The 26,503-nt window shown below is 45.7% G+C and overlaps 1 protein-coding gene across 2 annotated transcripts; it reads right to left on the reverse strand.

Moving 5' to 3' along the window:
• Nucleotides 1-1,449: 1,449 nt before the first annotated feature.
• On the reverse strand, nt 1,450-26,347 carry LOC125768325 (uncharacterized). Of its 2 annotated transcripts, XM_049435771.1 has the most exons (7): nt 26,194-26,347; nt 25,411-25,635; nt 24,867-25,230; nt 22,161-22,279; nt 13,303-13,821; nt 8,240-13,208; nt 1,450-8,161 (listed from the first exon to the last, which is right to left on the reverse strand). In XM_049435771.1, the coding sequence occupies exons 3-7, from the start codon at nt 24,988-24,990 to the stop codon at nt 3,279-3,281; spliced, it is 10,614 nt and encodes a 3,537-aa protein (XP_049291728.1). In that variant the 5' UTR covers nt 24,991-25,230; nt 25,411-25,635; nt 26,194-26,347; the 3' UTR covers nt 1,450-3,278. The 2 variants fall into 2 exon arrangements, with proteins under 2 accessions (XP_049291728.1, XP_049291727.1); XM_049435770.1 differs by lacking the exon at nt 25,411-25,635.
• Between the last annotated feature and the right edge of the window lie 156 nt (nt 26,348-26,503).

Genomic DNA, 26,503 nt, shown 5'->3' on the forward strand with positions numbered 1-26,503 from the left:
CACCTGACACACAAACGGAACTTCACTCAATAGATATCCGTGAACCGCAGCACACACGCAACACGGTGTCGGTTGCTTTTTTTTCTTTTTCTTTTAGTTGTGTTGTTTCTATCGCGAAATATACTCATACATTCCGCAACCCATACAAATCGATGCGTGCGATGCGCTTTTTTTGGATACTTCACGCGACAGCCCTGGAGTTTGTCATCGTTTGTCTTCTTTTCGCCTTTTAATTTAGGGATTTTCAATTTCACTTTAGATAAACACCGACACCACCCGTTTACACAATGGTTCTTTTATCAACGATATGTGGAAGTAGTAACCACCGCAACAGGGAAGCATGACCGATAGTCTGAGACTTCCGCACCTTTTGAAATTTGCAGAAGATTCAAACGCTGTCGCAATACTTCCGTACAGCACTGCCCGTGTATGACGCACTTACAGAAGGCAGACATTGTGGTTAGTGAAATTTAATGTTTCTTTTTTTTTTGCATATTGCACATATTTGCTTGCTCTTTTCTGTTTTACACTTACACCGCACTGGAACTTTTATTTCTTCCACACAGGAAAAAAATAACACGTTCACCAAGCTGCTCCGGAAGCGCAATGTATGGTGTAGTGGACAGAACTCGTGCCTACCGTGTACTGTGAAGCCGAAACACGAACCGCGGATTCTTCGCGTATACGCTGCCGTGTGCTTTCTGCGCGACGGTATGCTGCGTAGCGCTTTTTTTTTAGCGCAATGTTTTCGAACGAATGGTGACAGCTTGCGCTAGCGAAAGTGTTTGTGAACACTTGTGCAGGTGTTAAATTGTTTCACACTTTGCATCGGAACAGATTACAGTACTGGAAGTTGCAGTACGATCTGCAAACACGTTGGCCAACGCACAGGAAACAAACTCGTCTGAACGGAGCGGTCAACACAGCCAGCACCACACACTTGGTCGAGATGAATGATTGCTGCTTAGCCTGTGGTCTATGATGTGCTGAGAGAAATCCAAACGTCAACGCGTTTAGAGTATAACTGTCAAAGTTACAGTTCAAAGAGAATGGTAAATATTCTCAACTAATTTAAGCTTATTTTTGTAACAACGCATTGCTGTTAGTTTATCTCTACATTTTTTTTTTAATAAAACCGTTTACAAGATAAAGAGATTAATTTTGTTTTCTTATTATATCTTGTAAGGTGCGTAAATATGAAACTGAACTCTAGAGTTTCGATTATTTCTAATCCGTTTATACCAGTAGTTGACGCACTTGAAAGGAGGAAGAATCGATTGAAAGGAGCCGTTACATGACGACGATGCTACATAGCTGTATAGTACGCACACAATTTGATAAGGAAATTTTCTTATCAGTTGCTAGATTTTTTTATCATTCTTTAGATACATGCTACGCGATATACACTTTTCTTTCAACAGTAAACAAACAGCATTGTCCTAGAAGCTCTTGTTTTCAATTCATCAACCATATCCGTCGACGGTTCGGGATTTTTGTATTTATTCCACAATGGATTTTTTGTTTGTTTTCTTTTCCAGACTGTCACATTTCGAGTGTTAAATTTTGCCCTGCTCTTTCCACTTCATCCTTTTTCTACAGTTAATTATTATTTTTAGATTAATGGTATGTTGCTTTCTCTCAGTTTGGTTCGTAATTTTGATAACACCCTTCGAGACAGGTAAAAGCTTTGCACCTTCCCGTCGTCCAGTATTGTATCCTTAAATGCCAAATTGTTTTACGGATAATTATGTTTACCATCGCTATCAAAATTTCCCATCCAAACGGTACATTTGTCCATTTATTACACACAACTTTGCACGACGACGGTGAGACATGCCCATTCCTAGCCCAATGCTGGTATTGAGCAGAAAACAAAAACGTTTAAGCGTTTCATCTATAACAAAATTTGTGCTAGAAAATTAAAAAGCTTCGCAGTTGGTCGTAGAAGAGTAGAGGAAAAAGGTAAACAGACAAGAAGTGAGATAACTTTCAACATTACATAATTATCCGATTGATGTACGAAAAAAAAACTACACGCCAAACGAGAGTGAAAACTACATAAGAAAACTAAGCATAAATAAATGAAATTAAAATAAACCAACATAAAATCACCTAAAACGTTTGATTGCAACAATTTAAAACGTTAAAAGAAAATCGTAACGTAAAGAAAATTTAAAAAAAAAACCTAAAGAAAAAAGACAAAACAAACGTACGTTTTGTGTAACTTCCTGCATTTCTGTAACACTTTGATCTACGAGTTGCGTTTTCCCCGTTCTGTCTGTACTTGCTCTATCTTCATTCTGGTGCATTTGCAAATGTTTCCATTTTTACGACCTGTCTACCCCTCGTATCTCATGTCTCCTTCCCAGGCGTTGGGCGAAACTGTGTCAATTTTTTTTATCATTGATTCGAACTAATTCTTGGCACTAAGGACAGTCGAATCGTACCTTTCCGTTTATCTTTTCGCCGGTGTCCTACGTACACACGCAACAAAAGCTGCACATTGTAACTTAACTTTAATCGCTTTTTTGTCTGTACACATTCGGTTTTTTTTTTGCATCCACTCCTAACACATTTCCTATCGTTAGCAAACACTGAACCCTGTTCTGCTCTCTATCTGCTCCAATTACTTTCATAATACTCCTGTGTTTATGTGTTTCTTTTCCTACTGAATGCATGTGTATGTGTGTTTTTTTGCCTGTGGAAAGCATTCATCCGACAGAGTGGATCCCTTCCTTTCCTTTTTTTAAACGACGCTACATGCTAATATCTAATATAACTTAAAATACATTTACACTAATTGAATGCGACCGCACACACACACCTTCCGATAAGGAAAATAACGTAGAACAAAAAAAAAGGCAACCGATACGGAAACTAGTTACAAGCTCGACTGAGAATCAGCTAAACATACTTCTTTACACAGAATAACGATGAATGAACAAAATTAGGCATTAATTTGATGGAACAAACATAAAGTGGAGAATGCTTCCTCTTGGTTTTCTGTCAAGCTAAAAACAACGTAGCGCACACATCATAGGCACAACAACATCCAGCAGTGTCCACCACGATGGGGACTAGAGAGCAGCGCCACCCATCTTTTGAATATCGACCACCACACTCTCTAGGAACTCTTTTCCCTGTGTCCCTTTGCAGTACTACTAATGGAAACTATGGCCATTTCGGTTGCTGGTTGCTTCCTTTTGTTCAATATCTTACACAAGCAGGGCGCGATACTTCCAGCCGTTGGACACAACACTGCTACCGTTGTTCCGCACTCATCGTTCGCGATACCACCGACCACGAGGTTTCCGCAACTTCCGAGGGCTGTATTTGGTCGGAGACGAGGAGTTCGCGGTGGTGAAGGTTTTTGCCGCTGTTGATGCGCTAGTACCGGCCGCTACCGTAGTCGATGTCGCCGAATCAATTGCCAACGTCGAAGAAGCACCGGAGGAGGAAGCAAACGTTAGTTTCAAACGTTGCTGCTTACCAAAGCTCAGCGCTGAAGGTGCTACAGTAACTCGACATGGATGAGTTGCTGTTAATGGGTTACCCTCAACATCATCCTCATCATCAACGTCCTCATCTTCCGCTTCGTCTTCTTCCGTCTGCTCCTCCTCTGCCTCCTCCTCTTCACCGAGATCGTCTTCCTCATCACTCTCGAGATCGTCCTCTTCCAACTCTTCCACCTCAACAAACTCGGCATCCGCTAGCGTAGGATCGACGTGTTGATCGCTGTAGTCATGATCGGCCATGATGAGCTTTCGTTCCTCGTCATCCTGCCGCTTCTGCTGCCGTTGCTGCCGCTCCGCTACTTCATCTTCACCCGTCAGCAAAGCGTCTTCTTCTTCCTCCGCCTCCTCCTCCTCCTCTTCCTCCTCTTCTGCTTGATGTGCATCCTCTTCTTCTTCTTCTTCGTCGGCCACATCACCCATCTCGTCTTCTTCGTCTGCTTCTTCTGCTTGCTCCTCCACTTCCATCAGCTCGAGCAATTCGTAGTGCTCTTCCTCATCAACTCCATCCAAATCTTCCTCATCCTCCTCTTCAACAACTGCATTTCTCTTCAACAGCTCCTCCTCCTCCTCTTCTTCTTCTTCTTCAATCAAATGTTCCTCCATTAGATCGTGTACCCGTGTTGTCGTGTGATGATGATGCTGCCGATGATTACGCTCCTCGTCCGTATGGTGCTGTTCGACCGAATTTTCCCGCTCGTTTGCAGTACCTAACGGATCTTCCTCCTCCTGATGTTCAAGACCATCGTTCGTAATTGCACCACTGTTGTTGTTAAAATGGCCACTACTTACAACATCTTCAACGCGCTTTTGTAGCTTTTTACGCGCCCCAATCTTTTTCGATCTTGCAGACAACTTTTTATTTCTTTTACTACCGACACCGCCCGTAACAGGTTTGATTTGTTTCTTCTTAGCCATCGTAACGTTTTGCTTTGGTTCTTGTCTCTTCTTAAGCACCTTTTTCACAGATGGCGACGACTTATTACCCGTTTTCTTATCAACCGACTTTCTACGCCGATTGCTTTTGTTAGCATTTTTCGTACAAAGACTTTGGGTACCATTTACAAGCGTGCATGCTTTGTCAGTCGTCCCTCCGTCCGGCACAAAGGTTGTTTTTATCAAGCTTACAAACGGGAGCTTCTTCAATGAGAGTTTCGCTCCGCCATAGGTGCGTTTTGGCGGCGAATGGCCAAACGTTGATGAGCGAGTTTTTATTTTCGATGGTGTAAGAACAATCCCCGCACTGTTTTCGGTTACCTTGCCACTGTTGGCACTGGACGAATGTTGCAAACTTTGTTCGTCCTGTAGCAGTTCTTCGCCGATGATTCTATCGTCCGTGTGCGTTTTCCGCCGTACAGATGTTACAACGCCCACAGGTGATAAGGGCGCCTTATCGTCTGCACCGTACGACGAGGAGGATGAAGAGGACGTTGAAGTTGTTAGCGGAGGAGAAAGTGGCATCACTGTCGGAGGTGGAAGTGGCGGACCTAAGGAGGAAGATTTTCGGCGCTTCGACGGCGGTACGACGTCGTCATGGGTTTTCGCTGCATCTTGCTTCTTCTTAGCAACAGTTGCCAATTCCATCCGGATAGCAACACGCCGATTTTTGACCATTTTGTTGCGTATCCTTTCACTCGGTGTACGCGGAGATTTGGTAAGTGCGTCGACGAGCATATATTTCTCCGACGGTAGTTCGTTGTTGTGCGTTGACTCTGCTTCGTTTGGAATCGATTCTTCATTCCCCGAACTTTCCTTTCGTCGCACTCTCGTATTGGACAGCAGGCGGGGATTTGATGGTAACGATGAAGGGGAAGTAACATCAGACGAATGCGCATTAGTGGCAACTACAGGTTCAGTGTGATGAAGATGATTAGCATGACCAGTGGAGACGGATGGCAATTCACCGGTTGAAGGTGGTCGATCGTCTGGCGGGTTTATGGCGGTCGAGGACGAAGTTGTATCACAGTCATCGCTGACGAAGATGCTTCGAGAGCTGATGGAGTCACACTCCTTATCATCACTATCGTGCGTTGCCGTCAGTGCAGCAGATCCAACCAACGTACTGCTGGCGGTTGCGCCACGATAACGATTCGTAGCACCGGATTGCTTTTGGCGATTGTCCTCCCTGTGTGAGTGTTGCTGCTCCTCTTCCTCGTTGTTGGTGGATACGTCTTCGCGGGAATGTTTTAGCTTTAGCGGTGGTAACCCACTGGACGTAACATTCCCTCCACCGTCGTAATCAACTCGCGTCATTGTGGTGGTGGTTTTCGTTACGTATTTGCAGCAGTTAGCACCCAGCAACGGGCCGGTACCGGAACCAGGGCTAGATGCAGGACACAACAAACTTTCACAATCCATCGCCGGTGCTTCGCGGCCTGTCGAATGTGGCACGGTGCCACGATTCAAACTCCCTGGTGCTAAACCGGCCGTTGATTGTCGTAAAGATCCGCGTTCCAATAGCTCAGCGCTGGAAGAAGGATTTAAGAACGATGATTTCGAAGGCGATGACGGTAGCAACATCGACGAAGCCATGTTGCGCTGCAGTTGACTGTTGTCCCGCATGAGCGCCGCTCGAAGTGTGGGCATCGAATCGTAGGCAATGGGATGTCGTTCCTTTTCACAGCCTTGCTCATGGAGACTTTCCTGCGCGTTCAGCCGGTTTGTCGCATCCTTTACTTCGAGGTCTTCCTTCTTTTGTTCACCACCATCGTCCGTTTGCTCCTTACACGATAGTTTGCTGATATGTTCACGTTTGGAGACACTCGCTTTATGTGTTTCGTGTTGCTTTCCAAACGAACGTTTCCGTCTTTTTCGTTCCACCATTTTCCGAAGTCCGGCACGATTCGCCATACTTCCTTGCTTCTCTTGCTTGCTGTCCGGTTGTTTACGACGAATACAGTCAGTCTTTTCGTTGATTGTTGCTTGCGCAACGTCCTTTCTGGGCATACACCTAGCAGGATTTACTTCTACTTTCTGCTCCACTATTGTGTCAGCATCATCCTCATCGTCCTCGGGCTCATCCCTACCGGCAACAACCACCTCACCACCATCCTCCTCCTCTTCTTCGCCCGCCTCACCATCCTCCGCCTCATCATCGTCCTCTACGTCCGTGTCTTCATCGTCGTCGTGACTTTTCAACACACACTGTCGCGACACATCAACGATTTCATCCTTAATTTCTTCTTCCTCCACCCCTTCTTCTGGTTCTTCCTTTTTTACCGACTCCCTCGAGAGGGACTTTTTGGCCGCTGGTAGCATGAACCGCGACTGCTGCCTGGTACGCGTACCAATCTTACGCTTGTTCGTTGGCCAACCGGTACGGTTGATGCGCTTCTTTAGAAATGAACCTCCGACACTTCCGACACCGCTACCTGGTCCACACGTGGCCAGACTCGAACCACTATCAAACAGCTGCAGACCGATCACCGGTGAAGCGGATGAAATGGCAAGTCCCGAACCCGTTCCACTAGCCAGCATCGATCGCTCCTTACGATCGTACTGAACGATCTTCTTTACCACCGTCTCACATCGCTGAACGAGCTTTAGACTAAGCGGTGGTTCCGTGCCGACCGTTTGCAACACATCGAGCAGATCACGCTTGCTTACGGACAGTCCATTCCGTTCGATTGCAATGCCTTCTTGCACAACCGACGCTGGAGGAAGCAATTCCTGATCCAACTCGTCGAACATTTCTCCCGCTGGATGTTCGTGTGTCGGACAGTCCGGTTTGCTTTGTACCAACGTACCATCGGCCAGCAGCTCACGCTCATCTTCCGCCTCGATGCATTCGGATAGTTCTTTTTTCACAATACCATCCAATGTGGAAGGTGCTCCTTCTCCTGCGATACGTTTCAGCTCGTCCGATAGGAATGCATCCAACTCTAGGCACAACGTACGACTGTTTACGTAGCTGCTGTCCGGAAAGAGCGGTCTGTCGAACTTGATACCACCGGTCGACGAACCTGCCCGCGAACTGCCACGTTCGCTCGCACGTGAACAGGAACGGCTCAACTCCTCCCCATTGCTGTCAGCGTCCTGATGCAGGAGCTGCTCGTGCAGGGTTGTCGTTTGTGTTGCCGTCGCTGTGGTAGCCTTCTTTGGACTGGTAAGTATCTTGATAGTTCCTGCCCGCTTGCGGTGTTGCTGCTGCTGGAGCAGACTTAGTATCGCCAGTGTGGAAGCGTGCTCACGGGGCGATTTACGTGGTCGTTCGCTTCCACCAGCGATCAGCCGCGCTATTCGGCTACTATGGCTTGTTCCCTCGATGATGCCGGTCGTGCCATCAGCCTTGACCGAGCTGCCCGAATGTCCAGCACCGTCCTGCAGTAGCAGCTTACGTTTTTTCAATGGCAACGAGGACAGTGATGAGGATGGGGATGATTTTTTCCCATCTGGCTCATTAACAGCACTAGCAGAATTGGAGCCACTCCCACTGCTGGTGATGTTTTGCACCTCGGACGTACTAAGCCTTGATCCTGGCTTGCTCTTACTACCGCTCGGTGACGCAGGTTCCATTGAGACCGATGAAGAAGATTGCAGTGATGCGGTACGATTCGATTTACGGCTCGCGATAACCTTGTAGTTGAGTATGCAACAATTCTGACCCAGGGCCGGCAACGGACCCATCTCGTACGGTAATTTCCGGTAGCCTGAAACGATACGGAACGCGAAGAAAGGGACCCATAAAGTATATGTAATACATCTGCACGATTCGCTTTAACACTTACCAGTGCTGCCAAAATATTCGTATACCTTTTCCGTGCCGTCGTCCTGCCGCTGGAACGTTTCGTACCACGGTTCCAGCGAGGGCACACGCTCGAACGCGAACCGATACGGTTCGATCTCTTCGCAGCGCTTGCGAAAGTTGATCCATTTAAATACTGCCCCCATCCCATCCTCCTTGCCCTTGATGTAGCTTCCACACATACTGTTGCTGCCCATAATAGATGATGCTGCTGCTGCCAGTGCTGATGACGATGAAGGTGCTGCTGCGTTCGGTGGAGTGGTTTTCGTTTTGGACGCACGCGTACCAGTGCTACGCTGAGACACGGGCGTACCGGCACGTTCAACGGATTCGTTGTTACGCCGCCTGCTGGAAGGTGGTGGCATACGCGAAGCGTCCAACAAATGGCACGTGCATGACGATGAGCCGGGCTGCAAACGATTTGCTCGTCTGCCACCGCGCCCTACACCGCCACGGCGTCCACGACGACCCGCGACACCGCCGCGACCACGGCCGCGTCCACGATACGATCGCGCGACGCAGCTAATACAAAGAATCGTCGGCAACGGTACGGCGGTACTGCTGGTGACCGCATCCTCATCCCGGTCGGGTTTTCTCTGTACGCGTCGTCCACGCACGCCACCTTTCCTTCTCTTTCCCTTATGCTCCTCCTTCTTCTCTGCTTCAACATCTTCCTCATCGTCATCAGACGCTTTTGCTTCTGCTGCTTCATCAGCATGCTTCTCCTCGTGTCCCTTATCTTCCGATGCGCTCGACTGGCTGCGGCGGCGCCGTAACCGATCGTTGGAAGATACGGGCAACACTTTTGTTACTGCTACTGTGGTGCTTGGCTGGATGGGGGCCGCTGGAAATCGCATCCTGCTACCGGCAGGATCTTGACCCTTTTCATAGTCGGCTGTGTGTTTCTGGCCTTTCCGGCGCCCGCTCGGTTCGAGCCGTGCACGCTTCAGTACCGGCCCAACCGATGCGGAATCATCGGATTTTAATGGTGATGTTTGCGTAGTTGGAGACGACAAATGATCACTACCAAGCGGCGAGGCAGCTCTGGTAGCAGTTGCAGCAGTCGCTTTCTTACGCTTTCTACTACCACCACCGGTACTGCCGGCAGTTTGTTGTTGCTTTTCCTCACTAAGCGATACGTGTTGCTGCTCCGCTTCCGAGTGTCTGTCCGCTTCCTTCTTTATCGTCGTCACGCCTCGGTCCCCTTCGCTACTGCTGGCTAAATCAATCGAGAAATTGTTACCACCGGCAGCATGGAATCCTTCCGACGACGTTTGCCGATCATCATCAGTGTCCTCGTCCGAGCTGCTGTCGTCCTTTCGGGGAAACATGAAATTTTCCGCCTCATCATTCAACAGGCTTAGCTCGGACTGGCGCACGCGCCTTATCTTCACTATCAGTCCATTCTTCTTGCCGGGCGAACTACCCGATGGCTTTCCTGTTGTGGAAGATTTAGATGCTCGTGGCTGATTGCTAGCGGATTGTGTGTTAGTACCACCACCGACAGCAGTCGACGATTCTTTGCGCGATGTATGCGAACCCGGTCCCATTGTTGCGGACCGGGAGGATGATGTCGTCAAGCGTTCGTTCAGTTCCTCGCAAGTTGAGATTGGCTCTTCTCCGGCTTGGTGATCGATCACCTTATACAGCAGTGGGGATTTTACCGGCGGTCGCGTCGTCGGACTCGGTGCTCTCCATCGTATACCGCGCACCTTAATGTCCTCCAGTGCGGCCGCCTTCTTGCTGACCATTGTTCCGGTCGTACGCTTTGTGCTCGTCGCAACACCTGCCGTGACACCCGTAAGCCGATCGTGCTCTAACGTGTCGTGCTTTTGTTCCTTCTCCTCTACCTCGTCACAGCCACGGTTCGGTTTTTCATCGTTCACCTTACTGGACTGTTGCTTCGAGACCGTCTGTTCCTTTCCCTTCGCTGGACCCCGTACGCGGGGCTGTGCAGCACGTTTTGTCGCTGCAGAGTTGTTGGAAGTTTTCGACCGTTCGAGCGTTTCGTCCAGCAGGCTGGTAAAGTCTTCGTTCAGGTTTGCACGTTTCGGATTTTGCCGCAATCCAAGGCTGATGCGTTTCGTATTCTTCGGATCCAACCCGTCACACTCGAGCAGCGTAGCGGCCAGCTCAGTAGCGTGACGCGTTTTCGTGCCAACCGCATCACCGGTTGCACCGACACCATCGGTCAGATGCGCCACATGCGTATGACGATGATGGTGTTTGTTGTTCATCGCAATCGTTGATGCTTTTAATCCCATTGCGTCCTCTTGCTGTGCCGGCCGTGGATTGCGCTTCCGCCGGTTACCCACGACGGTGGTAGGCTTTATTACGGCTGATGATTCTAAAATGCCCAGCTTCTCGTTCGCGACTGTAACATCGATCGGTGCTGCTATGACCGCTGACCGTGGTACCGGTTCAACTAACAACACCGTTTTATCCGGGTTCAACTCGTCGTCTGCGCGCTGCTTTCGAAACTCGGTTAATACTTTCATCCCGGCAGCATGATCGACGGTACCACTATCTGTCGCTTCGTGTTCCTCCCACTCGGGACCGCTGCCGGCAGATTTTGGTATCTGGTTTTGTTCCTGCAGATCCAGCAGATGCTGCTGCTGATCACGTTCCTGCTGCTGTTTGAGCAATAGTGCGCTAAGGGTTGATTTGTGCTTCTGATGGTTATGATGATTCAGTTGATTATGTGGATGATGATGAATTGCTGACCGTCGCCCAAACATTCCTTCACGGCTTGCCTCTGTTAAATGTTCCAATGTTCCCGTCACTTCCCGGAATGCTGACGATACGGGCACCGCCGCCGCTGCCGGTAACACGACACGACTACTCCGGCGTTCACCGCGCGAAACCGCACAAACAACGTCCGTTTGCCGTTTGCACGCTCTGGTACGGGTCGTCCTTTGACCCTGTTGCTGCTGCTGCTGCTGTTTGCTATCACTATCACGGTTTGTTAAATTATTATTACTACTACTATTGGCAGCACGCTTATTACTATCACTTTCACCCAGTTTGCTATTGTGCGAACACTTATCCAGCTGCTGTTCCTTCACACTGTCGCCTGTACACTGCAAACCACTCTCATCGAGACGAACCGAATCGTCCAGTGTTCGTTCTACGTCTTCCAGAAACTCACTGTCACTACAGTCGAACGACGCTATCACCGATTTGAGGGCAAGTTTTATAAGCTCTTGCGTAGTATTACCACAATCGGAACTATCTTGCTTGTCACCGTCACCGTCGGAACCGTGCGCTGTTGAGCGTTGCCGCAATGCACTGTCAAGCCGTTCGCACTGCTCCCGCTCACTATGATCACCATCAAACTTTCTTTTCACTTGTGCGCGTTTACTCTTTTGCTTGCATTTTAGCAAACGCTGCTCGTTTCCGTCTTTTGTTGCGTTGCTTTCCTCCTCGTGCGCTGTTGGTTGCGTTTGCGGTTGTTCTTGTTTCACTTCTGCTACTGCTTCTTCCTTAATAGTTCTATCACCGATCGGTGTTTTTTGTCTTTCGATCAGTTCGTCAGCGGCGGCCGTTGTCGTCGTCGTCACCGCCACCGTCACCGTTGTTGTTGTTGTTGTTGTTGATGTGGTTGTCCTCTGCTGTCCTTTCTGCTCCTTCTCTTCCTGCCGTTCCTTCCTTTCCTGTTTGCCTTTCGCTAATGCTTTCGGCTGGTGTGCACTAACACGCCTTCGTTCAAACGGTTCCTCATCAGCGACCCGTTTCACACGGGTCGCGTTTTGAAGCTGCTGAAAAAAAGCCTCAACAGCAACAGCACCCTCCTCGGTGTCATATCCGTCCGCCAGCCTAGTATCGTCGCCACCTTCACCACCACCACCACCACCACCACCGAAGGAATCTAGCAACCGATCGAGCGAGACAAAGTTGTCGTCGTTTTGCACGAACGCTTGATGGCTTTCCGACTGTACGTGCACGGCCAATGAATCGTACTCTATGCGACAAATCTCACAATAGCCACAGTCTCTCGGTGGAGCCGCGGCCGGTTTTTCCTGTGGCCGTTTCTTTACCACAGTTTCAGCGTTTTTACCCGTCGTTGTACTTCCGGTTCGTGCAGCAGTGGCGTTGCTAATGGTGCTGGAAAGCTTCCTCGTCATCCTATTTGTACTCGTACCCTCCACAGTAGCTTGCGTCACCACCGTTTCCAGCCCGTTACCCTTCCCGCCAGCAGCTCGCTCATCCAGCTGCTTTCGCTCCGGTGTGGGAGTGGGTTCGTTTACGTCCGCAAATGGACTTTTTTTACCGGCGAGATCTTTCCCGTTTCGCAACAGCACAGGCCACCGTTTAAATTCTTTGTAAACGGGCCGATAGTTACTCGGTGCCGACAGACACTCGATCTTTATGAACGGTCCGCGCAGATGATGCACGTGCTGCGATGGGCGCGTCGAGGACGATCCATGATGATGCCGGTGTCGATGCTGTCGTCCACCTGCTGCTACATCCGTGCTTCCTACCCCGCTTCGGGAACGTTTCGAGCCGTTCTCGTTCGGTAGGGAAGCGAGCACTTTACGCAGAAACTTTAGCGCATATTCCGCACTCCAGATAAGGGTGCCCCAGGATCGGACCAGCTGCACCGGGCTGTTCTGACGGGGTGCAGCAGCTGTTCGCGTTCCAGTACCAAGCGGGCCTACACCAGCACCAGCCGGACTGTAGCTTGGACTTGGCAACTGCTTATGGTGCGAGGACGATTGAAACGGAGACGGTGTACTGACTTTTGTCGGTGTGGAACCGTACGTTAGGCCCGAGGTGGTGGGATTTAGTGGCGACGAGTGTAGCACACCGTAGGATGGCTGTTGGCTGTACTGCGTTTGTTGCTGTTGCTGCTGCTGCTGACGTACACGCTGTAGCATAGCATCTGCACGGCTGCGTGGTGCTGCTGCTGCTGCTGTCGGCAGACTGTTGGACGTTAGGTGGAGCGGTTTAACCTTAAAAGCAGAAATAGCAAATGTCACCATTAATATAATTTCACCGGAGTACTCATCTTCCTTGCTTGTGGCAGTGATTTTATTTACACCATACCTTTCCATCAAACCCTACCAACGCCGCAGTGCTGGAGGCAGGTTCCGGCCCCAGCACCACTTGCTGCTGCTTCTGCACGGATGCTGCACCTCTGCTGGTAGTGATGCATGCTGCCGCTGCTGAGGAAGGTGCAGTTGTTCTGGTTGATGATGTTATCGGTGGTGGACATGGTGACGATGTACGACTGGTCGCCGATTCGTAATCATTTACATATTGACCGTGGGTTTGCTGCTGGTGCGTCAAATGAAGAAGTTGACGCGAACTGCGCTGCGACTGATGCTGCTGCTGTTGGCGCGGTTGCTGCAATAGCGACGAACCGGTAGCAGTTGCCGGTGATGGAACCGATGGAAAGCGGCGTGCAGTAGTAATACCAGGTGACGGTGATGCTACTGCTGGTAGTAATAGGTCTTTCCGTTCGACAGTCTCACCAGCAGCGTTTGCATTGGAAAGATGTTCGCCTTGCTGTAACTTGTCGGTTATGAAGTGTGTAATGTCCTTGTTTAGAAAGAACTCTATCGACTGTGGGAGAAAGTAAACGTAAACATAAATCAGTATCGCAGCAACACATATTTTTCAATAAACAGTCTAATGCATCTCAGCAAGCATAGCATTTACATGACATCTTATCCGTTAACAGATTACCAAATCGAGGAAAAAACTTTAGAACAGGAAACATAAGACACAACATAAGTATTACGATAATTCTCTTCTGTTCTGTTGTTGCATTTAGGATTTCCTCTCTGCATTTCCTTTTTCAAACATGCATTTTTTTTTTTTCAAACCAATCTCTCTGTCTGTTTTATTCTCTTTCTGTTTTCTGCTTGGTATGCTGTGATCCAACCATCAACATTTAAAACATATAAGCAAATCTCATTGCCAAAAAGGAAATGCTCTTCTCTCGTGTGTATGTGTGTGTGAGTGTGTTTTTGTTAGCTCCCCGGCATCTCCCCGGCAATTGAATATTTTCAACACGAAATTAGTGTAGGTGTAGACACGTTTTGAGCTTGGCTCTACCCGCGCAACAATCCCTCCCTCCTTTGCTGAAATATACGCCTTGCAAAACTAGCACAAACATGCGAACCATTTTCGATTCTCACAATTTTCCGGTGTGTTTTGTTCGCCTCGTAAAGGCCAATGAAAAGTCGATAGCGAGAGAGAAATCGATCTATTTCGTTCGGCATATCGAATATCTACCGTCACGAAATGTAAGCTGAGAAAAAACAATCACGCAAAATAACAGACAATACTGCCGCGTTGACGGAATCACGGAACGGAATCGTAATACGAGAAAGAAAAGTTTACAAAGCAAAAAGCCTAATTTATCTTACATTTTGAACATATTTTCCAAGCAACAATGCGATGTCCAAACAACATGTGAATTCCCCTCACTTATCACTTTAAACTCCTGGTTATGTTTAAACTGTGAATTCGATTGGAAATCGGAAGGGTGTGCAGAACATTGAACCGTTGGCTAGTGGTACGTTCACGATTATACATACACATAGATCCCTCTGCTGTCGCTGCTGTGTTCGTATATAGCGAAAATACGAGAGGAAAATCTTTAACCATTTCGCTCTTTTACTGATGTTATTGTTGATCCACCTCGATGGGACGGCCAGTAATGCGCAAAGAGCATATAATAATGGCGAGAAGATTTCAAATCACGTAACTTGCGTACAGTGAAGAATACCCGTTTTAACTGTGGAACATTTCATTTCTTACAGATGTGAATCTTTTCTTCGTCTATTTGTAGCATTTAGTTTTTAAATAAAATAAAAACATTTTTTTCTTTTGCTTTACTAGTACGCATACGACGAGCAACCGGTCACCTGAATAAGATGTAAACAAAAAAGTTTGTTATATTTTCTATTGAGTTTTTTTTTCTTTTTCATTTCACATTTCGCTAACACTAACACAGTGACACGATGTGTTTTTTTTTTCGAAGGTATATAAATACAAAAGCAAACGAGTGTCCGCGCAATATAAATCTGTTACTGCTGTTCTTATTTTCAACAATGGTTTTAATGAATCGCACAACGAATTTATTATCGTCTGTCGTACAGTGCAGTTTACGTGACATGTTCATACACATATTCTGCAAAAAGATAAAAAGAAAAAAAACGCACTTTCCTAAAACTTAAACGGTTCCAAGAAAAGCATACGTACACATCCATAGTTTATGCTCCCTCCCTTTCTAGCTGCCCCTATCACTCTCTTTTGTTCCACGTAAACAAACTGTTAAATGAGAGAAACTCAACATAAGAAAATATGCTCTCACCGAAGCTCTTTTCATCTCGCAAACTCTATCCAACAACCTATACATAGAAAAAACCGTTCAGTTAGGAAAAAACAACGCACTCCTCCGTTCATTCTTCACTTAGGTTGCGGTACCGCGCGCTGCCTCAGCCAAAGAACGACACACAAAATGGAGTTGAATCATGTTCGGTTCTTGTTTCTACTCTCTTTTGCAAGGCAAACCCACTGCGTGTAGAACACCAAGCAGCCATGTTTGATTTTGCTCGGTTTTACTTTGCTGCGTTGGTGCCTGGGCCAGTTTTCCTACTATTAGGTGCTCCAACACGGTGCGCGCTGGTTTTGAATAGTCCCCCTAATCCTCCACTCACTGTGTGTAGGGGTTCGTTTTTCACAGCCCTGCTATGCAATCGTTGGTTACCGCTGCACATTAAATGTACAACAGCAATAAGAAGCTGGCAGCATGTACCTACATATATGACTGGGCATACAGATTTTACTCTTACCCATCTACACACAAAAACCACACGATACACAGAGTAGATTGAAGGCAATTATACTTGCACAACCAACCATTCATAAAGCCTCATTTACACGATTGCTGTAAACACCGGCTAGCAAGGCGATTAGAAACATCGAAGGCACATTGACACATTCGCAACCGATACGAAGAAAACCACATCAAACGGGGTCGATGACGATAAAAATAAGCAATACCTTTTTGCGTTACCGTCACCGAATTCGACTAGCACAGCAGAACTGGTTATCTTTGTGGGGTACACGTTTCCTTTTCGATACATGTTGATATAAAATTAACGCTTCCCGTTACATCCCCTAGGTGGCAGCACATGTACGAGGAGCCAGCACACACAGCAGGCGTACGAAAATAATCAACAAACCGCGGAAGAGACGACGGTTGGTACGGTCTGGTGTGTGTAGAGCTGTGTTCGCCCTACTGTCAAGCAACGTAAAACGCGTTTTGACGTTTATTTGTCTCCTTCCCCTCCCCCAAAACATCCTAGTAGGCCCCGTGCTGGAAAGAAGGGCCAACAGCCTCGACACAGAGCACAGGGTTGGTAGCAACGCACTAAAAAGGCCTTCACCATTTGAGGTAAGGAAGGAAAATTAAAGTAGCACTGATGGTGCTGAGTCAGCACACAGCGCGAGTGTGCGCCCATTTCAAAACCGGGGGGCTGCTGTCGTTGGGCCGGCTGCATTTATACACAAAATGGTGCTCTTTTGCCTTACGATTCGCTGTTATACACCGAACCCGATGCGTTTTCTGCCGTACCAGCGCTTGAAATATCGAAATACACAGCGCATGGTCGTCGTGAACGATCGCTAAACGTAAGAGCAATTTGCTTTCAACATGTATGCGAACCAACGGTGGGGTGGTTCTTTACTTCATACATTATTGGTAGCAAACACCACACCACCAGGCTGCACGAAACGCGCGTTCTTGTATGTGTGCAGTGTTAGTGCGCGCGTGTCCATGGTTTACCGATTGGAGGGCATTCTTTCTGAAGAAATGGACACCCACAACGCAGTACCGTCTCGTACATAAAGTACGCCTAAAAGAGCATCTTCGTCCGGAATGCATACAGCAGAAGGAAGCGTGCGCGTTTGCCGATGGCAAGCTTGGCATTGCGTGTGAGCGCACTTAGGAGACGTACATTCCAATATTCCAATGTGGAGTATGCCCCGGGAGATCATCAGTATGCTTGTGGTTCGAAACGTACTCTACTGCATTGCTATTGAAATACAGGCCCGTCTGTATGTCCGGAGAATTATTTCAATCTTTATTCTTCCTTTCCGTAAACGAGGCGCAACCTTTCTAGTCGCCGTGCTAAAAGAAACAAGAAACAGACGCTCATATTAAAATGCGTATACAGCAGAAGAAAAAACATTGGTGCGCTCGTATGTGTGAATGAAGGTTGTGTTCTTCTGTACCGTGTATGAACTTTAGGCCCCATCTCAGTAAATACTTCTCTTTTGCAGACCATATTTGAAAATCTTGCATCATGCGTCATTCATATATTCCGTTTTTGAATGAAGTTATACGTTTTTTTTTGGTTTCGTTTTGAGCTGCCAAACGTCTTTTTTGCTCTATTGCTTTACTTAATATAAATGAAGTAAAGTATGAAGTATTTTTATAAGAACACTTATGCAACGAAGCTTATTTATTTTATAAAAGAAAAACCAATTTAAAAATGCTACAGAGTATGAAGATGTTGTAAAAAATAAATAAATTGCCCTGAAAAATAACAACAAAACTTTGTAAACAACGCACAGCCTCACTACTACACGTAACCGAGAGGGTGTTGGGAGGGGGGGGGAGGGGTTACGGTGTTGTTTCGTTTCTCACTCTTTTGTAACGAACTGTGTCGGGCTAGTATCAACAAAAACCTGAGACGAACTGTCATTTCTTATTTGACACAAATAGAAGTTTGACACTTTTACACACACACTTGTATACGGTACTGTTTCCGACATTCTAAAAAAATGGTTAATTATTTTGTATCAAAAATACCTAGCAAAATAAAAGTTGGATAAAATATTTTTTTAAATATTGTTCAGATGCAGCTTTAAAAAGCAGGAAAATAGAAAAATATACTTCGAAAGATACAGATCTTGTTTTAAAATCACTAGTTATCCTGTGTTATGTGTTTTCTTAACAGCAAAAAATCATTTTTTCTTTTCACTTCCCATTTAAACATGCGATGAACCGTACGGCCGCAAGCTGGAGACAAAAAGGGCTAAACATTTGTTTTCCTGCGTTTTCAATCGCTATGCACACACATACATACATTCCGTCCCCATTCGTTTGCGTGGATGTACGGCGCGTTGGAAGCGGAGGTCTTTGCACGGTGTGGCACCCGAGTTTTAGTTTGCGTATTGCACGTACACGGCATAAAGCAAGTAAATGGGCAGGTTGGTTTCTTCCTTTACCCGACAAACACCTATCAAGCGACACAAAAAGTTATACAACGTAAGCGCAGCGCGTAAAGATAAAACGGTGGTGTGTGCACAAAGCAACATTTAAAAGCCACGCTCACACACACACACACACACACTAGAGCACACGGAATACACAACGCAAGGGCAGCGTACAAACGCGCGCCACCACTGTACAATTTCACAGTGCGGCGCAACGAAGAAACAGAGGAGAAACATTATCTTGGAAAGGCAACCACACTGCGGGGACAGTTATAGGCTAGAGTTTCTTTGTTTTTTTGTTGTTGCTATTTCTCTCCCACGAATCAGATATGTTGGCAAACGAGCGAGTAAAAAAAAGTTACTTTGCTGACAACGAATCATTCCATTTTGCTGCAGGTGAAGGCAAAAAACAAAACAAAAATGCCGTACATCGAAATACGCTTCGCGGTGGTGTATTGTGCAAATTGACCTCATTTTGATATCGATTGATTGTCTTCCGTTTCTCTTTCCAGTCAGTACACCCCGATCGGGAAACATTTGTGCATTATGCGCACACACAGCAACCTCCTCCCACCCCCTCCCTCTCCTCCTCCTTCCCCCAACGAACCATCTCACAATATCGAACGGAACCCTTCATATTTCAAACGAAAGCATAACTATGTTGACCACGCATCCTGTGTGGTTGTGCGTGTGTACGTGCGTACGTGTACAACACGGAGAAGAAAAAAAAGCCAATACACACATACACTGCTCATACACCAACGTCGAAAGAAATAGAAAGGAGATGAAAACACACTTCATTGCTGCTAACAACCCCACACCGAGCCACCATGATTTCACTTTACGAAACACACGCACACATAGTCAACGTGCAGCCACATATGAGACGAACGATTTTCCCACTCTCCGCTCACGCGCTCATTTCTCACTGGTGTTCTTATGATTCTCACGTATTTCATTGTTGTTTCTATTCACACGCACGCACACTACCGTAACAACGGCAACCAAAAAAAAAAAACAACACTCCCATACACGGAATGTTTCGCTTAACTATCAGCTTCATTTTCCCGTACAGTTGATTACAGTTGTATGATTTGTTTTTGCTTCCGAACGGTGAAAGAAGAAGGAGCTAGAGTAGTTTTTGGAGCTACAAGCGCGCACTGGTGTGCGTTTTCGTGCCGATTTAACGCACACGCAAGCATAGACACGGGTCGCAGAAACGAAAGAGAAACGTTCCGTTGTGTGTATTATATTGCCTGCTGCTCGGGTGGTTTTTTTCCCGTAGATGCTTCACGGGCGAAAAATTGTGGGTGAAAAACGCCATTTTTGAAATGTTTCTAAAAGAGAAAACGCCCTTTCCAAAACGTTTGTCTTCCCCCCCGGGGGGTGGTTATACAATATATGTTTGATGTTGTATTATTTTATTAGTCAAAAGTAATTGCAAAGAAAGTATTAAGCTGAGCAAATAGAAAAAATCATAATTGCCATGGTAACGCTACCCCTCCCCTCCCCCACCCTTTCTCCTACCCTTTCGTTCACCTACACCATCGTAATGATGTTTTTATCCCTAAAAACAAGAACATTCCCCACAGTTGGGCTTGCTACTTAAGGTCATTTATTGAAGTACAACTCGGTGATGTGACTTGTCCATTGGGTCCATCGTATAAGCTTGTTCGTTTTGTACGTATGCGTCCGATGTGCGCTCTCAACATAGCTTCATCGACGGGTCCCTTCCCGTACACAGCATCGGCCCATTCCGGGTGTTCACCGGTTTCGTACACACAGCAAAACTTCTTCACTGTGCGATTCGTGTGGCAGGGGCGAAATGGAACGTACGACCGTCGTCGTCGAGAAAATGGCGAATATCAGAGCTCATTCCCGCAGGTTCTCGAGCGATCGGTGGGAGGCACATTGAGACACAAAAACGAGCAATGCACGTTCGCAGCAATTCAACCGACGAACGATGGACTAATGCAGCAAACACACGAGAAGAAACAAGCCCCCCTCCCCACCCCACACCCCAAAACGCACACATTCCACGCCACAAACTGCGCCCGACAATCCAACCCGTCGTAAGCAGAGCAGGCAACCACACCAGCAAACAACATACCGCCATACAACACACATACTCTCACACAGCTGCCGTACTGTCTGACGCACCAGCAAACACACATACGCACACTCAGAAACACGATCGATCGCGACACGGTACAGCAGAACGCAAACGAGAATGGTGTGTAATGAGAAACAATACGCGCATCCACACACACACACACATACATACAGATTCTTACTTGTAAAAAAAAGAAAACTGGATTAATAGCGGAATGTGAACCTTTTTTTTTTTACCAAAAAGGGGGAAAAAGCCATTTTATATAGCATATGAAACACTAAACTAACCTCTACTTAGCACGGCTTTTTTCTCTTCTATTTTTTACACTGCACTAACACACACACACAAACACACGGAGCATAAGAGTAACCTTTCGCATATCTTTAGTTTTCTTTTTAAACGTAGCTATACTAGTATTTGCTTCACATTTACTTCTTTTGTGTTTTACTGACTTTACACACATACACACAGGCGTCAACGCAACATCACCGCACCATGATGCGTTGACCCACCGCGATACACAGAGGCTCAGTGACGCGCCCACGGAGCGCTGGTACGGTGTCCGTTTTGCGACCGAACCGCTCAAATGCAACAATATCAATGAGGTGGTGAGATGAATGGTTGAGCCCATATTCGCTATCGTGAAACACAAAAAGTTTAGCTCTCTCTTTCTCTCTTTCTCTCTCTCTCTAGTACGCAATGAAACATCCGTGAGAGCAAAGAGAGAGAGAAAGACAATCTTATTACACACACACGCGCACGCACACAATCTCTTTCTCTCACACACGCTCTCTCTCTTTCTCTCATTTATTCATTTATACGTTTGCGCAATGAGCATTTCGACTAGCGAAGAAAACCAGACACCAACCGAAGGAAAGGCAACACTTGCTAAAAGAGCAGCAAAAAACACAGGCTGAAATAACGAACAAAGATGGCCGCAAAAGGGTGAAGTGAAAACGCGTTCTGCACCGTTTAATGAAGCGAAATTATTTTCATCCTCATTCCGCGACTAGATTTGCTTTGGTTTTCGCTTCGAATTTAAGAATGCAAACCACACACCTTTGCTGTCATGTGTAGCAAGAAAAGGAAAAAAAAACAATCTTGTTTTGATGCCGTGCTGCGAAGGAGCGAGACAGATGCGTTGCATGGTATTGATGTTTTGTTTTGTTTCTTTTTGCCTCTTTTATAAAACAAACTATGATCAAGCTTTCCCTGTACGCTTTTGTGCATTTGCTCATCAATCGTTGAATAAAGAATTACAATTTTTATTCAATTTCGTCAGACATTAAATGATTTAAAACACACACGCACATCACATTACTCATAGATTGAAAATAGAAACCGCTCCTTGACTGTCTCACTTTTCTACTCGCTCTTCGAATGTCTCGCTATACTGTCTCATCCTGTCGCTCTCACTCCGTCTCACCACTTGTGCCGGTTGGAAATTTTCATTAGTTTCAAGAATTGGTATAATTTTTGCTTTTGCGAATGAATTATCAATTCTGTGAATGGGTTAAAATATTTCACTTATATAGAGTGCATTGTTCATACTTACACCGCCGAGCTGTTTGATGGTTGTTTCAATCTTCGTTGCGACCTGATGCTGTTCTATATCGAGATAGAACCGATGGTACACTAACGGTTTCGAGCCCTTTACCAACTGCACCTTGTTATCTGTGGAGTGAACGCAAACAACGTGAAGTGCAATACGAAATCAATGTAACGCGTATCATAATTTTATCACATTTAAATAAATAACAATTTTTTGGGATCAAACTGTCTAGCAAATTAATGTTTAATTTGTTTCAAAATAATAATATTTTATGTCTCAATGTGAAAACAATACAAATAAAGAGAAAAGGAAACGATCTTTCGACAGTTCTTCACACATTCAAACAAACAAAAAATCATTGACAAACCCACAGATGTGTGCGCGATAGAACGCACACTTCGACAGCTACCATACCCGGTGTGCAAAGAGCGAGAGAAATGGACCGTTGACATTTAGTTTCGGTAAATGAGCGGATCCGTGTAAAAAGGAAGATTTTTTGATTGTATGTGTAAGCTGACAGCGCCTGAAACGGTCGAAAGCAATTGTGGGCGGTGTCGAAACTGTTTCCTTCTCGTGCTAAGGATCTAGCGATATCGTTCTAGCTTTGTGGTCGACCAGTTGTCAAAGAACGAACAGAATCCTGTTTGCGTTGATATCGATGTAAAAAATGGTAGTGAGTTTAATAACTAATTTTAATAATGCTGTGTTTGCAATTAGTTAAGTCGGAGCTAGTTTAGCAATAGTTAGAATAATTGACCTGCGTTGTTTGGTTACGTTCCAGGGTGTGCAGTACCGAACGTAAACAAAACCGAAAAGTGTTGGAAATAATTTGGTATCCCGGAATACGAGCGGTTTTGTACAACCATTCTCGGTAAGGAAAACTTTAACAGTAAAGTAACACATAAAATTAATCTAAAGATTCACGTTTTACCCTTCTTTAAGTGATGTTTTCCATCAACAGCGGATATGTTTTCTTTTAATTTGTCGATCCATGGACTACCGCTACACAAAAGTACTCGGAAGCAGTTTTTATATTATTGATAATTAATCTAATGCCAGAGGTTCCAGTTTTGATGGTTGAAAATTATTATGGTACATTATGGTAGCAGCTGCCGAAGCCGACGAGACGGCTACCAAGGGCCGCTGCTTACTGTTTCCTGCCCGAATAATACTGCTGGTGAACATTCCAGCCACCAAAGTTGTCGAGACCGCTACCGGCGACAGCGGCGTGCCGACCGTGCTTATCGTTCCCGATCTTTGGTCGAAAAATCTTCTCGCTTTTCTGGTGTCGGCATAATGATGCATCTACATAAAACCAGGTGTGATCGACAATGTTGTTAATAATTCACATAATAATTCATCTGACACGAGCTCACCCACTTTAACTCTTTTGTAATAATTTCAGGATCACCCAAAAACGACGGTAATTAATAAGTTATGATGCTGGTAAATGATGCTGAGAAACAGATGATGATGCAAATGGTGATCAATCTTGTGAATTGCAGCAAAGTCTGTAGAGTAGTGAGGTCTCGGAATAGGCTTTGTTGACATTGCCATCTTGGATTTTCATTTTGACAGTTAGACGTCCTTGGCTATGTATTGGTGAATTGTTTACTGAGCAAATTTCAGCGCTCGTAGTTTTGGCGACAGTCGTTACAACGTTAAAATGTGGGGAATATATGCAGTGTTCCATAAATTTCCATTGCGCATTGTACTACGCGATAATCACACTATTAAAAGATTTCGTTTGAAAATAAAATCTACAACAATTCATCGTAGGATATCTTGAAACAAAATCATGTTTACACGAGCAGCTGAAGCAGCCTCCAAAACAACCGTACACATACAACTACACAACATCGTGTAGGAGCTTCGGACACCTATCTGTCATTTTTATTTTTCATTGTTATTCCAATAGCTGCCAAAACCCCTCTATTACGAGACCTCATTACTCTACAGACTTTGGAATTGCAGTTTATTTTTATTTTGCATTCCAAATGTTGACAAGACAAGAACACTGTTTGAAACGGGTCTACACGCACACAACGAAAGAAATACGGAGAGCACGCTCTGCAATGGAATCCTAGGAATGGTTCGTTTCTCTTTTTTGCCCTATGCTAGCACACAGGCAAAGGTCCAAACTTCTCTTCCAACGGACCTTTTTTTACATGGCTGATCGGACCCATTTCCCTCACCCATTTTTTAATCCGTTTCTCTCGCTCTCTGCACACCGGGGGTAGCGACAGCTGCATCTGTCAAATCAACGGCAAGCAGTCGTGGACAGCGTCGTCATCATCATCAAACATCATCACAATCATTTGTACTCTGTTCATCTATAGCATTTCATTGTATCGTCTCTTTTGTTTTTTTTTATTCTACCACGCCTAAGAAACAAACAATTAAATGGCATGTTTCAGAATGATTTACATTGAAAAAAAAATAGCAAATATGTTCCAATGAAATTTCTACGAAAAAAAACTTATGTCTCCAGGGCAATGACACCTAGCCAATAGCCGTATTTGACAGGAATGCCAATTAGAGGAAGCGGTCAAAAGTAAACAACGCTATACCTATGGCGCTCTGCTTCAACATCTACCGTAGAAAAACCAGTTCCCTGGGATGAATACGTAATCAAAACTGTTGCCTCAATGTCCATTTCTTGTTCCCGTGTTTGCCAATCTTGGCATCATTGGTTCAACGCTCACTTACTCGATTTCCTTTGGGATGCCTGAGATGGAAGCTGTTGCTGTTGTTGCTGCTCTTCCTGCGTTAGCTGCTGCTGCTGCTGTTGACCGGCGATCCTGGAAAGTTTGGCCTTCGAGGGTGAGACCATTCCTCTGCCGTAGCAGCGGGAATATCAAGCGAGCTGGCGTTACCGACTCGCCTTGTACCAAATATACCGGAAACATTCACATCTTGTCGGGACAAAACTATGGCGTCGGCAAGTAAATTTTGCTCCTGACAGAAATACGACGAATGTGAGGCAAAGTTTGCTTTACGCTTTGCGCGATTATCTGTACACTTTACTATCACTGCTCACAAATCTCACACACATTTTTTTTAACCCTTTATTCTGCAACGAAAATGGAAGCGAAATAATGCACACGACTAGCTGTGGGTAGCTATTTTATTTTAACATTCACATTATCACGACGCGTCACAATTGATTAACGCAGAACTTTAATTCTTCGAAATTCAACCACACGATACCCACGCACAAAAACATATTGCGCGCCATTTTATATTTACGTACTTTTCTACCCGCTTGCTACGGTTGAGATGTTGGTGTTGTTCTACTCATCGCGCGAATATGTTGCCAAATACAACAGCACACCGAACGAAAGCCGGCCAACAATCAACCTCACGCATACACTAGCACCTGGCCACGCATACACATAACCATCCACACATAATAGCTTCCGAGTGTTTACGCACGTTTTGCGACTAGGGTGTCCGTCAAGCAAGCGGCAGATGGTTCCTCGGATGAAATGATGATGTTCACACGGCAGCCTTAAATTCGCCATTTGCTATCTTCACTCATCTGATGTGTACCCATCGTCTTTCCCTGAAAATCATGGTTTGCCACGCTTGGAAACAAAAGAATTCTTTGGTCTTGCAAAGCGGAAAGTTCCGTATGTAAAGGGACGAACACACTGGACAGAATGTGGCGATGATGGACGTTTGTTTTGCTGTTAATCGTTTACTTCGAATCTGAACAACAAGACACTTCTAGCAGGGCGCTTATCAACTTTCAACGTTTTAAGCGAATGATAAACGCACACTACACCATGTTATTTCACTCAATTAAAAAATATATCGCCTTGAATGCATTATAATATGCGATATATAGAAAACAAAATACACACACGGATAAGTGAAATATGATAAGCGCTTTATAGAAATGGCGGGAAATGATGGGATCAAATATTGGATTCAGCGCAAAACTAACACCTCTCCCGGAGTAACGTTTGAGATATGGAACTTCACAAAACGCACTAAATTTTCCGATAAAAGCTAAGGAATTAAAAATACACACTTCTTGACCAACATCGTACACCAATCTATAAAACCCGTCCTTCAGCTTGGAGTACAAAGTACAAATGAATAACAAAAGCAAAGATCCTTGGAAAACGGAACGAACAAAACAGGCCAGAAGAGAACTGACACTGGGTCGATCAACGGACATTTGCTAGTAAGTTTGACAATGCTAAAACGGGTAAAAATAAAGAATAGAGTCCCAACCCGACCAGCCAAACCAACATGCTTTCTCGCTTTGGCAGGTTTGATTGTTCATAAGACAGAACGAGAAGGTATGTTGATATTGCTACCCGGGCATTCATCTGACG

This window comes from Anopheles funestus, chromosome 3RL (assembly GCF_943734845.2).
Source record: "Anopheles funestus chromosome 3RL, idAnoFuneDA-416_04, whole genome shotgun sequence".
Taxonomy (NCBI): domain Eukaryota; kingdom Metazoa; phylum Arthropoda; class Insecta; order Diptera; family Culicidae; genus Anopheles; species Anopheles funestus.